The sequence below is a fragment of the Cervus elaphus genome, chromosome 10, assembly GCF_910594005.1.
Source record: "Cervus elaphus chromosome 10, mCerEla1.1, whole genome shotgun sequence".
In the NCBI taxonomy this organism is placed as follows: Eukaryota; Metazoa; Chordata; class Mammalia; order Artiodactyla; family Cervidae; genus Cervus; species Cervus elaphus.
This window is the reverse complement of record NC_057824.1, coordinates 39,959,852-39,973,476: the sequence shown is the minus strand read 5'-3', so window position 1 is coordinate 39,973,476 and position 13,625 is coordinate 39,959,852. Positions and strand designations below refer to the sequence as shown.

Sequence of the window (13,625 nt, the reverse complement as noted above, 5' to 3'; positions counted from 1 at the left end):
CTTTGTGTGTTTTCTATATCCTCTCCCATTCCCCAAAGCCTCTATAAATCAATAATACTTTTTTTTTTTTTTAAGCGAGAAGATTGTTGATTGAAGGGAGAGCAGTTGGCATATGAGAATTCTCTGGACTTTCTGCCTCAATTTTTTCTGGAAACGTAAAACTGCTAGAAAAATAAAGTTTATTTTTTAATTTTAAAAAATAAATAGAAGCAAGCATACCTGTAGGCCTAGAAATCATGCTTTTAGGGGACATTTCCAGGAATGTACTACAGTTCTGGGAGCAAGTATTTAACTATGATGGTTTACATCCTAGTATCTTTTAATTTCTTACATGTAAGTGCGTGCTAAGTCGCTTCAGTAGTATCTGACTCTGCGACCCTATGGACTGTAGCCTGCCAAGCTCCTCTGTCCATGGGATGCTCCAGGCAAGAATACTGGAGTAGGTTGCCCTTCCCTTCTCCAGGGGATCTTCCCCACTCGAGGATTGAACCCGCGGGCACTTGCTTAGCAGGCAGATTGTTTCCCACTGCAGTACCTGGGAAGCCCTTCTGAGAAAGCTACAGTGTGGCAAAGAAATCTAGGGCTTCCTTGTCTATCCTTCTTCATCTAACACATCTGAAATGCTTTCCCAAAGAGCCTTGAAAAGTCACAGCAATCTTCACTGAAGGTCCCTTGAGGACACATGGAGAGAGTTACACAGAGTACTTTCCTTCTACTAATCCTTTTACTAATTCCTGCTTTGACAGAGTTACACTGCTGAAGGCCATGCTCTGATCTGTCTCTCTGCTTTCTCTTGCTTGAGGACTGGCTTTTTACATGAGGGCTTCAGGTGCTTTCTATATTAAAAAACCTATAGTCACTCAGCTTGACCCTGTTCACACCCACTGCTCACCCATTTGAGCAAAACAAAGTTTTCTCTTCACCTTGGCCTGCAGGTGGGAGATACTGTAACCATTGTACTCACTTTTAACAGTGATTTTCCTTGACACAGACAAAAAGCCATTTCTTGACCAGAAGGTGGCATAGTATGCGTGGAATTGAATAAAGGAAAGGGATGAAATAAACTGACCCTTAAAATTTTCCCTTTCTCCCCTCCTTCTAAAACAGGTAACTTTGCAACCCTATGGACTGTTGGCCACCAGGCTCCTCATACACTGTGAAAAAGTCAAATGTTGATGAGATCTAGCATCTGTAATGGAGGAAATTAAAGTTATCCAGAATCCCAGTTGAGGATATAACCTCCAAGGAGAGCTTGGTACACAACCCCATTGCTCACTCCCCTTCTTTTCAATAATTAAAATTATTTTTATTATAGAAATAGGATTATAGACATGCTTGGGCAGCAGTCCCTTGGACCCAGGCTTGCCCTGGGGTGAGGGAGTGGGAGGTAGGGAGGGGAGGGTCTCCCTCAGGTATCTAGCCCTGGGCTGCCACCCAGTGGCAGGAGGGCAGTTCAGTTCAGTTGCTTAGCTGTGTCCAGCTCTTTGCGACCCCATGGACTGCAGCACGCCAGGCTTTCCCGTCCATCACCAGCTCCCGGAGCTTGGTCAAGCTCATGTTCATGGAGTTAGTGATGCCATCCAACCATCTCATCCTCTGTCATCCCCTTCTCCTCCTGCCCTCAATCTTTCCCAGCATCAGGGTCTTTTCCAATGAGTCAGTGCTTCTCATCAGGTGGCGGAAGTATTGGAGTTTCAGATTCAGCATCAGTCCTTCCAATGAATATTCAGGACTGATTTCCTTTAGGATGGACTGGTTGGATCTCCTTGCAGTCCAAGAGACTCTCAGGAGTCTTCTCTGGTCAGAGGGGCATTAGGTTGCAAATATTTTCTCCCATTCTGAGGGTTGTCTTTACATTTTGTTTATGGTTTTCTTTGCTGTGCTTAAGCTTTTAAGTTTAATTAGGTCCCATTTGTTTTTATTTTCATTACTCTAGGAGGTGGATTGAAAAAGATCTCACTGCCATTTACATCATAGAGTGTCCTATCTTTTCCTCTAAGAGTTTTGTGATATCCTGTCTTCCACTTTGCTCTTTAATCTATTTTGAATTTATTTTTATGTATGGTATTAGGGAGTGTTCTGATTTCATGTGTTTACATGTAGCCTAGGGCTTCCCTGGTGGCTCAGAGGTTAAAGCCTCTGTCTGCAATGTGGGAGACCCAGGTTTGATCCCTGGTTCGGGAAGATCCCCTGGAGAAGGAAATGGCAACCCACTCCAGTATTCTCACCTGGAGAACCCATGGACGGAGAAGCCTGGTAGGCTACAGTCCCCAGGGTCGCAGAGTCGGACACGACTGAGCAACTTCACTTTCACTATCCAGTTTAAAAAGACACTTTAAGCAACAGGGTTTGGAAAATCTTTTTTTTTTTTTTTTAATGATTTATTTATTTATTTTGGCTGCACAGGGTCTTCCTTGCTGCGTGTGGCCTTTCTCTAGTTGTGGTGCACAGGCTTCACACAGGCTTAGTTGTGCCCCTTAGCATGTGGGATCTTCCTGAACCAGGCATTGAATCCATGTCCCCTGCATTATCAGGCAGATTCTTAACAACTGGACAACCAGGGAAGTTCCTAGAAAATCTTAATGTGTACACCTGGGTAAGCATGAGTCATGTATGTTTTCTTTTCTTTATGTCAGAAAATTGTAGACATGCTGAATCATCTTGTACTTGTCAATAGTCTTAGAGAGCCAGGCAGTATTAAAAAAAAAATCCCTGAACTGGAAGACAGGAGACTATTGTTTCCTAAATCCAGGAGTAGAATTCCCTTGTACTCCAACTCCTTTGGTTAATTAAATGCACTACACTTCTCCCCTTTCACCTGCCTGGGGCCCTGTTTCGCAGCCTCCTGGTCTGACTTCTGCTTATCCTTTCCAGGTCAGCTAATACATGACCTTCTCTGGGAATTACCAGTCTGGATGAGGTCCACCTTGCAGTTTGAATTTGTTTTTCTCACATTACTTATCACACTGGTAACAGTAGCTAGTCTACAAACCCACTGAATGTGAGTACCATGTTCCACTTACTTTTATATCCCAGCACCAAGCAAGTAACTTGCATATAGTTTGTGTTTTTAATATTTATTTATTTGGCTCTGCTGAGTCTTAAATGTGGCACTCAGGATCTTCAATCTTCATTGCCATATCCAAGGTCTTTAGTTGCAGCATATGGACTCTTAGTTGCAGCATGTGGTATCTATATCTAGTTCCCTGACCAGGGATCAAACCCCAGGCCCCCTGCACTGGGAGTGTGAAGTCTTAGCCACTAGACCACCAGGGAAGTCCCTGGCATATGGTTAATGCCCTAACGTCTGTAGAGCAGAGAATCTTAGTCACTCTGGTCCATACTTCCTTGTTTGCTAAATGGGGTTGGGTTTGCTGATCTCTCGGGAGACTTCCAGTAATAGAATTTCTTATTCTAGAGTTTTCTACTGTTGTTTTATCTGGTCATGTATCTTCTTTACTTACCAAGAGAAATGTGTCACACCTGTATTATGCTGAAATGAAATACTCGTTATCTATATTATCTCAACAGATATAATGCAAACATTTGAATTATAGTATACATGATGTTCTGTTAAATAATGTTTTCATTTAACAATGATTTATGGACAGCTTTTTCATCAAAGCTATCAATGTGGCTTATTCTTTTTAATGGTTACAGAATATTTCACAGAAGGATGTTGATCGATCACCTACTGATGAACACTTAAGTTGTTTCCAGTTTTTCACGACTACAAACAAGGCTGGGGGTATTTCTGTAGGGGATTTCTCAGGGAGTATGTGTATTTAACAGTCTTATCAATACTGCATCCATTGGCACTTCCCTGGCAGTCCAGTGGTTGGGACTCTGCGCTTCCAATGCAGGGGGCTCAGGTTCAAATCCTGATTGGGGAGCTAAGGTCCTGCATGTTTGAAGCCAAAATATATATTTATTGAACACTTACTATGTTCTTTACCTTGGAAGAAAAGCTATGGCCACCCTAGACAGCATATTAAAAAGCAGAGACATTACTTTACTGGTAAAGGTCCGTCTAGTCAAAGCTATGGTTTTTCCAGTAGTCGTGTGTGGATGTGAGAGTTGGACCATAAAGAAAGTTGAGCACTGAAGAATTGATGCTTTGAATTGCAGTGTTGGAGAAGACTCTTGAGAGTCCCTTGGACAGCAAGGAGATCCAACCAGTCAATCCTAAAGGAAATCAGTCCTGAGTATTCATTGGGAGGACTGATGCTGAAGCTGAAACGCCAATACTTGGCCACCTGATGAGAAGAGCTGACTCACTGGAAAAGACCCTGATGCTGGGAAAGATTGAAGGCAGGAGGAGAAGGGGACAACAGAGAATGAGATGGTTGGATGGCATCACCAACTCGATAGACATGAGTCTGAGCAAGCTCTGGGAGTTGGTGATGGACAGGGAAGCCTGGTGTGCTGCAGTCCAAGGGGTTGCAAAGAGTTGGACACGATTGAGCGACTGAACTAAACTGAACTGAATGTTCTTTACCATCTGAGCCACCTGGGTATCATACTAAGTTTTTATAAAAATTGGTCCTTTAATCCTCCCAACAATCCTCCTAGGTAGGTATTGTACTATTATCAATCTCATCTTACAAATGAGGAAACTGAAGAATAGAGAGGTTAAGTAATCTGTCTAAGGGCAAATTATCCAATTGTCTAAGGGTACAATTGGTATTAACAGAACCATGCTTTGAACCCAGGCAGTCTCGCTGCAGAGCCTACTCCTTTAACTGCTAACTAAACTGTGTGGGGCTGAAGCTGAAGCTCCAATACTTTGGTCACCTGATGCAAAGAGCCAACTCATTGGAAAAGACTCTGATACTGGGAAAGACTGAAGGCAAGAGGAGAAGGGGGCAACAAAGGACGAGATGGTGGGATGGTGTCACTGACTCAATGGATGTGAATTTGAGCAAACTCCGGGAGATGGTGAAGGACAGTGAAGCCTGGCGTGCTACAGTCCGTGGGATCACAAAAAGTCAGACACAGCTGAGCGACTGAACAACAGCCACAAAACTAGTGGGGACACATCATGGAGAAGTAAACAAAGACAGTTTTGATTAGTAATAATTGAATGCCATGGAGAACGTAAAATGAAAAGGTAATGTACTGAGAGGTTGTGTGGTATTATGGATAGGAAATGTGCACTGATTTGTTAAAGACCCACCTCCCCCATCTTGGGTACCTGGCCTGGTCCAAGGGAGGCACTGTTTGGGAGGAAGGGAGGAAGAAGGAAACCCTGATAGCTGCCTCCATACACACGGCTGCCAAATCTTTGCCAGTGTTTGGTCAGCTGTGCTGACTTAGAGTGAGGCCCGGAACTAGGGTCAGGCAAACAGTGGGAGGAACCCTTCACCACTCATCAGCCCATCAGTCGTGTGACTTTGAGCAAGTCGCTCTCTGAGTCTCGGTTTTCCTTCTTTGAGTGTTAGTCACTCAGTGGTGCCCGACTCTGTGACCCCGTGGACTGTAGGCCACCAGGCTCCTCTGTGCATGGAATTCTCCAGACAAGAATACTGGAGTGGGTTGCCATTTTCTTCTCCAGGGGGTCTTCCCAAGCCGGGGATCAAACACAGCTTTCCCACACTGCAGGCAGACTCTTTACCCACTGAGCCACCAGGGAAGCCCTTCCTTCTTTGAAGACTGGGGGAAATAGCAGTGCACCAGGCGCGGGTCTGGAGGCAGTCCTGTGGCACATCAGGCCTCCTTGCCTTCTGCCTTGACAGATGAGCGGACTGAAGCTCAGACGGGGTTCAAGATCACAGAGCAGCTAGCCGGTGGACTAGCAGCAGAAGTGACTAAGCGAAAGATCGCCCCCTAGAGGCAGCTCGGGAATTTGTGAGCGTGTTGGTAGTCACGATGACCTCAGATTGGAGCAAAAGAGTGCATCCTACCCAGAATTGTCCCACATCCCACACGACATCTGACTGTCCTGCTAGAGATTCATGAAGGTATTAAAAATAAAACTTTGGAGAAGAAAATGGCAACCCACTCCAGTATTCTTGTCTGGAGAAACCCATGGACTGATGAGCCTGGCGGGCTACAGTCCATAAGGTCAAAAAAACAGTCAGACATGACTGAGCAACTAACACACAGACACACAGACACACACACACACACACTTCTGCTCTCATGAAATAACCTAATAAATGAGTCTTTAAAAAAAATAAAACTTAAAAAAATAAATAAATAAAACTTATTTCAATGACCCGAGCTTAGAACCTACCCAAGCCTAGAGCCTATCCCATCTTGTGTTATGCTTCTTGTTGTTGTTCGGTCGCTAAATTGTGTTGATTCTTTGTGACCCCATGAAATATAGCCTGCCAGGATCCTCCGTCCATAGGGTTCTCCAGGCAAGAATACTGGAGTGGGTAGCCATCCCCTTCTCCAGGGGATCTTCCAAGATCGGAAATCAAACCCTTGTCTCCTGCACTGGCACGTGGATTCTTTATCACTGAGCTACCAGGGAAGCCCCATTGTGTCATGCTGGAGGGAATTATTTTGCTACAATGCTTCATGATAAAGCCCACTATTTTGCAAGAACTCCATACTTCCTAATTTCTCCACCTTAATTTGCCTTGGTGTGTTTGCTATGTTAGTTTAGTAAGTGTTAGTCACTTAGTCGAATCCAACTCTCTGTGATCCCATGGACTCCTCCAGGCTCCTCCATCCATGTGATTCTCCAGGCAAGAATACTGGAGAGGGTTGCCATTTCCTTCTCCCATGTTTGTTTAAGTTACGGTTAAATTCCTCTTTCTCTTATCATCTGCTCTCTTATTGTGATCCCCAGGAAACCAGAAGCTAAATCTAATTCTGGCTCAGGCCAGGGAGAAACGCAAGCAAGAGTGTCCCTTCTTGTTCAACAGAGAATGATACTGGCTTATTATAAGGCTCCGCGGAGGGGGGGCGGGGGGGGGGGGGGGGACGCCGGAAGGTTTGGTAATATTGAAATGGAACAGTGTTTCAGTTGGCTCACAGCAAAGTGGGAATGTGAGCAGAGAATTAACACCTAACACCTACCCTGGACTGAGACCACAGGAGCTAAAAAAAAACCAAACAAACAAAAAAAGGAATGTTGCAGTCTGCTTCCTTCACTGTCCCTAGTGCTCAAGCCTCAGCTAAAGCAACTCAGGGTGTGGCCTCTCTGGGTCAACAGAGCCACAGGGTCAGATCCTTCAGGCAAGGGTGGAAAATTCCACTTTCCCCTGTTTCTTATCCGATCCCCTTCCTTTAATTCATATTAAAGTAGCACAAACATCTGTTTACTTCACAATGGTCTCTACCTCAGTATATCCATGGTTTGAAATATATATTATTTATTTTTTAATAAAGGTTTTCTTCTTTTCTTAATTTTTGGCCATGCTGAGTCTTTGTTGCTGTGCAGGCTACTCTCTAGTTGCGGTGCAGCTCATGCTGGTGGCTTCTCTTGTTGCAGAGCACGGGCTCTATAGCACAGGCTCAGGAGTTACAGTGATCGGGCTTAGCTGCTCCATGGCGTGTGGGATCTTCCTGAATCAGGGATGGAACCTGTGTCTCCTGCATTGGCAGATGGACTCTTTACCACTGAGCCACCAGGGAAGCCCCGTGTATAATTTTATTTTAAATTGATTTCCTTGTATGTGTCTTTTACATTTCAGGGAGGGCATTTGAGCCAATTGTTTGAAAACCATGTGATCAATTCATACAACGCAGTTTACACTGTAGCCAGTACTTTGCCATGGATTATCTCATTTGATCTTCTCCCCAACTCTAGGTGGTACTAGTCCTGAAGAACCCACCTCCCAATGCAGAACGCATGGGTTCGATCCCTGGGTTGGGAAGATCCCCTGGAGGAGGGTATGGCAACTCCCTCCAGTATTCTTGCCTGGAGAATCCCCTGGACAGAGGAGCCTGGTGGGCTACAGCTCATGGGGTTGCAAAGAGTCAGACACAACTGAAGTAACTTGGCACAAATGCCAACTCTATGAGGTAGATACAGTTACTATCACCCTCAGTTTACAGAGGAGAAAATAGAGGCTCAGAGAAGTAAATTGACTTGTCCAGGGTCATACAGGAGGTAGTGGATCAAGGGTTTAAATCCAAGGCATCTGGCTCCAGAATCGGCTTAACCATTCTGCTAGTCTCCCTCTCAGGAGAGGGAGATTACCTAGGGACCCCCAGTTCAGGATGTTAAGGGGGGTTTCCAGGATGTTTTTTTATATTTAAAAAAAATAAAAGGAGGGCTGAGCGTGATCAGTGTGAAGATCAGTGACATAACACATGGTGGGTTGTACCCTCTCCGGGATCATTCTTTATTCCATGATCTGCCACCAGGGTCCTGAATCTGAGCTGGAAGTGGGTGGGGTGGGGCTCAGCTGTGTGGCCATGACCCCCAGCCCAGGAGGGGCATGTGGCAAAGGGCAGAGGGCAGGAGATGGATAAGGAAGCAGTCAGCCAGGTGAGGCCCTCAGTTCCCTGTGGGCCTTGACCACAAACACTGTTTATGCCCAAACCCTGTCTCTTACCCCCTCCCCTCTAAGGGGCGGGGATCTCCTCCGTGGAAAACTACCCAGCTGGCCGAGCCCCAGGGAGAGAGGAGGCGAAGGGGGCTGGGACTCACAGGACCAGCTCTTTCCCCCCCCCCCCCACCCCACCCTTCCGCCCGCCCCGCTCTCTCTCGTGACTGATGCTTACTGGGCTGGGTTCTGGGAAAAGGCCAGATTGCATCAGACTGGGCCTGAGGGGCTGGAGCCAGACTGTGGGCTGAGGAGGAGACGTGGCTTTATAAGTTGAGGCCAGTGAACTGGGAGGTGTCAGCAAACCAGACACAAACAAAACTTTAGAAGACGGGAGAGGGAGAGACAGACAGACAGAGACAGATAGATAGACATTATGGCCACCTTCCCAAGAGCAGCCAGCCCGTCCAGGCAGCCCCCAGGCCCAGAGGATGAAGATGCCATCCTAGACGAGTACGACCTCTACAGCCTGGCTCATTCTTACCCGGGTAAGGCCTGGCCCCACCACCTTCCTGGTCCTTCCATTTCCAATGTCCACCCTCACAAGCGGACTGAACCCCACCTCCCCACACTAGGATCCCTCCTTGAGCTCCTATCCACCCATCACCCTTCTCCAACCTGTCTCCTTGACCCCTGGAGTCACCCCCTCCCCTTAACCCCTCATCCAGTGAGCGCTGTCCTACTCAGCCTTGGGACCTCACACACTTCTAGAATGTTGGAGACCATGAGGAAGGGGGGAAGTCCCTCAATCCACAGATGCGGAAGCAGGGACAAAGACTGCCCTAAATCTATGTGGTGATGATCCCTGGCCTCCCAACTTTAACCCAAGCTCTTTCCACCCGTGCCCTCTGGACCCCCTGAGCCTCACACCTCTGCCCACCTCACCACGGACTCTCGCCTCATTTCCCAGGAGTGGGAGGCCGGAAAGGTCGCAGCAAGAGAGAAGCCGCCATCAACACCAACCGCCACAGCCCTGGTGGGCACGAGAGGAAGCTGGTGACCAAGCTTCAGAACACGGAGCGGAAAAAGCGAGGGGCACGGCCCTGAGACAGGACTGGAGGTAAGGAGTCAGGGGCCCCCAGCAACTGTAAAGGTCCCTCTGCCTGGACGGAACAGACCTGAATGTGCGAGGTTGGGCCGGGAGGAGAGAGCCAAGAATTGTTGTCTCAACATAGAACAAAGTGAGACACATGTTTGCGTTGCCTAGCGACCAGAGCAAAGGGAGAAACAGACCCTTTGCAAGTGGAGCAACATTTGATTTACAGACAGAAAAACTGAGGCTCAGAGAGGGTAGGGTCTTTCTCTGGAGTCACGGAGCAAGTGAACAGAAGAGGTAGAACTAGAACCCAGGCTCTGGATGTTTCACCAGCTGCTTTCCTTCCCCCAGATGAGGCCAGAGGACGGACACCCACAGCAATGGAAATAGGACTGAGGCGGAACCAGCCCTGGGGGTGAGATCCAGGCCTGCTTGCCACACCCAAGCCCCAGGACTTAACCCCACCTGACTGAGGCTCCAGGGGCGCCACGGAAGAAGCACCCCCGGCCTCAGAGAAAGGACAAGATGGGGAGCAAGAGGCAGAGAATAGACAGAGGCAGAGTCAAGAAGGTACCTCCCCCCAAAAAGAAGAAACCGGAGCTCCCCAGGGTGATGGTGACAATAAACAAAGTGTAGCAGCTGCCGACTGTGTGTTGTGTGTTTTCGTTCGCTCTCTTTGTGTGGCTTTCTGGGTGCACACTTCTGCCTGCAAGTGTCTGCATTTGCATGAACCAATGAGAGCATTTTGGTGAATGTTTGTTTTGGGCTATATGTCTGGGAGGGGTGTTTCTAATTTTGTATGGGCGTAGAGGTGAGCATTTTTTTTTTTTTTTTTGGTATATATGTGTTTGGGTGCATTTGTTTCTGTGGTTTCTCAGGAGGTGTATGAGAATTTCCTCTGTTTCTTTGAGATGCTGCCCATGAAACAAGCCCCCTCCTCAGCTCCTCTCCATTTTTGGAACAACAAACCTGTTGTTTATGTCGTCTTCGTATCAAATCACCTTTTGAAGTGAATGTTATTTATTGGTGCCATCTGCAGAACGACAAAAAGTGGGATTTAAAACATTTTGGGACTTGCCTCAAGTTACTCAGGGCTCCAATTCACGGATTCTGATTGTCCTCAAGTGTGAGGTAGGTCCCTTTGCCAAGGGGGCCGCCGGGACAGTGCTCTGGAAAGTCAGGTGAGCAGGAAAATTCTTACCCAGTGCTATCAGTCTTACAGCCAGACTTCCAGAAAAAATGTGGAGTAAGTAAGAGGCGTGCTGGGAGCTGGTAGGGTATGTTGATCAAGAAAGAGACTCAGGTTGCTGTAATGAAGACTCAAACAAAGCAGGATAGAAAGTTCTCTGTGTGTCAGAAAGCGGTTCCAAGGGTTGGTACTCTGGGGTTAAAGTGGCAGCTCCATCGTGTCAGGGATTTCAGTTACTTCTGGCTCATTTTTCAGCCACTCTTCAAACATGGCTACCACTCTGCACTCCAAACTAGCTGCTCCAGCACCTGCCATTTCATCTGCATTCGGCTTATGTAAATAGAGTGGGAAAGGGCCTGGTGGAGGCCACAATAATTTATTTTTAAGGCCATAACCTAAAAGCAGAACACATTGCATCTGCTCAGAATTTAAACATATGACTACATCCAACTACAGGAGAAGCTGGGACATGTAGTATATAACTACCTAGCCACGTGTTAGCCCAAACTGGGGGAGAGTTTTATTATTAAGTAGGAGAGGGACTTTCTGGTGGTCCAGTGGCTAAGACTCTGCGCTCCCAATGCAGGCAGCTTGAGTTCGATCCCTGATCAGGGAACTAGATCCCACATGCTGCAACTAAGACACAAATAAATAAATAAATAAATAAGAAGCCAGAGAGTGAATATTAGAAGAAACTAGCAAGCAACAAGGGTTACAGGATGGAGAAAACCCCTCGGTCTGGCCCTGAGCATAGCCTTTTTCCTTTTCTCCTGTCCATTGCATATAAACCCTGGGTTGCAAAATTCAGAATCAATTGTTCTCAGGGACCCAAGAATATGAACAAAGGAATAAGGCAGCAGTTGGAGCAGAAACAGATGCACAGCAGATTAAGGCCAGCTTGAACCTTTAAGAACCTTTGTCCATCAGGCTCCCTTGAGTTGCCTAATAACTGTCCTAGAATCTCTGACCTGAGAAGGACTTTAAAAGATATCTTTCCTGGTGGTCCAGTGGCTAAGACTCTGCACTCCCAGTGCAGGGGACTCAGGTTCAATCTCTGGTTGTGGAACTAGATCCCACTTGCCACAATTAAAGGTCCCATGTGCTGTAATGAAGATTGAAGATCCTGTGTGCTGCAGCCAAATAAATTCCTTTTAAAAAGGTGTTTGGTCCAACCTTGTCCCCAACTAGGGATGGAGCCAGCACCCCCTGCATTGGAAGCACAGAGTCAACTACTGGACTGCCAGGGAAGCCCCCAGAGTTATCCCTTAATGTGAGCTGAAATCTGACTCTCCTACCTGCCCCTTGAGCAAGCTTCTGTTTTCTGGTCCCTTCTGTCTGAGATGCTTTTATTCTCACTAGTCCTGCAAGGCTCAGCTCTTCAAAGTCTTCTCCTATTTGCCCTCCACCACCTGACTCCTTGCCTCCAAGGCAAGCAAGTCTGTGCCCAGAATCTCAGTCATTTTGACATTTAGCTCCTTCAGATTTCCCTTCAAACCCCTCTTTCCATGACAGATTATTTATTCATTCATTTAATACTTATTGGATGCCTACCACATTACCAGGACCTGGTTGAAGGTATGCCCTGCAAGGAGGGACGAACAGGACCCTGGTAGGATTGGAACCAGACCTTGGGGTCAGTGTCATTTCTTGGACTCAGGAGTCAAATGGAAGGAGCAGCACCAGGCAGTAGGTCTCTGCCTAGGATAGATCTGATGCGTCAGCTTCAGAAAAGCAAAGCAACAGCTCCCATGAACCGGGATACTGCTCTTGTGACACGTGTTTTAATCCTCACAATAACTCAGTAGGCATAGTATTATGTGCTCAGTTGCTTACACGTGTTCAACTCTTTGCAATCCCGTGGACCGTACCCTACCAAGCTCCTCTGTCCATGGGATTTTCCAGGCAGGACTATTGTTGTGGATTGCCATTTCCTCCTCCAGGGGTTCTTCCTGACCCAGGGATCAAACCTGCATCTCCTGTATCTCCGGCATTGGCAGGCAGATTCTTTATCACTGAGCCACCTGGGAGCCAGGTTGAGTATTACTGATCCCATTTTATATGCCAGAAAACCAAAGTTTCTGTAAAAGAGAAGTTAAGTCACTTCCTCAAAGTCACACAGGCACAACCTGCAGAAATTGGGACTTTTAAATCAGGTCTGTCTGATTTTCAAAGCCAGGTTTTTCTCTTTGTGACTACACGCCTGAGAAGAACTGACCATGAGGAATGCTAGTTAATTTCTGGTCAGTTACTCCGGACCTGTTTCCTTCCTCTGCCAATTGCTGAGACTATCCTGTCTTCTTTCAGCTTCAAAGGAGAAAATAGGCTGGGAAGGGTTGTGTCTCACTGGGTGTGGCCACTCTCCGGGTAATGGATCCTTTGATCCACACTTGCCAGGAGGCCCCGCACATGACCCCTCACTCCTGGTCCTACCCTTCCCTGGCACAGCCTCTGCTTGGGAGGTTCCAGGAACCAGATAATTCTTGGGCTTATAGGATGTGCAGAGTTAAGGAACCCCACTCTTTCCCCTTTGTCGAAGGGGAAATCAAGGCCTGGGGGGAGTGCAGGAGGGTGGGAGTGGCTTAAACACACAGGGGGACTGAGGATCCAGTCGGGACAAAAACCCTCCAGAACCTCCCTCTTCCCCTCCACACCTATCTTCATCTCCTGCTTGTATGTAATACCTGTTTCCCCAGTTTCTTGGGTTCCTTCTGAGAACTGGAGAGTTGACTGACCTCTCTTTCTCCCTCAGGGGCTTATGGAAATTTCCAGGTAGGTTGCCACACTTCAAAGGATTCCCAGCTCCTTGCAGAGAATCTGTAAAGACACTGGGGCTCTTTATTTGCTTGTCCTCTTCTGTCCACTCCTTTCTCAAAGGCCAGCACTCAGATATATATAT

The 13,625-nt window shown here is 47.0% G+C and overlaps 1 protein-coding gene across 1 annotated transcript; it reads left to right on the top strand.

The window, feature by feature from the left end:
- Positions 1-8,564: 8,564 nt before the first annotated feature.
- NUPR1 (nuclear protein 1, transcriptional regulator) lies at positions 8,565-10,183 on the top strand. Its single transcript, XM_043914638.1, has 3 exons — positions 8,565-8,992; positions 9,415-9,564; positions 9,892-10,183. Exons 1-2 carry the CDS (start codon positions 8,881-8,883, stop codon positions 9,549-9,551), a joined length of 249 nt encoding a protein of 82 aa, XP_043770573.1. The 5' UTR covers positions 8,565-8,880; the 3' UTR covers positions 9,552-9,564; positions 9,892-10,183.
- The last annotated feature ends 3,442 nt before the right edge of the window (positions 10,184-13,625 follow it).

Coding starts and splice junctions, on each gene's coding strand:
- NUPR1 (XM_043914638.1), top strand. CDS start 8,881: ATGGCCACCTTCCCAAGAGCAGCCAGCCCGTCCAGGCAGCCCCCAGGC. Junction 8,993..9,414: donor CCTGGCTCATTCTTACCCGG/GTAAGGCCTGGC, acceptor CTCATTTCCCAG/GAGTGGGAGGCCGGAAAGGT.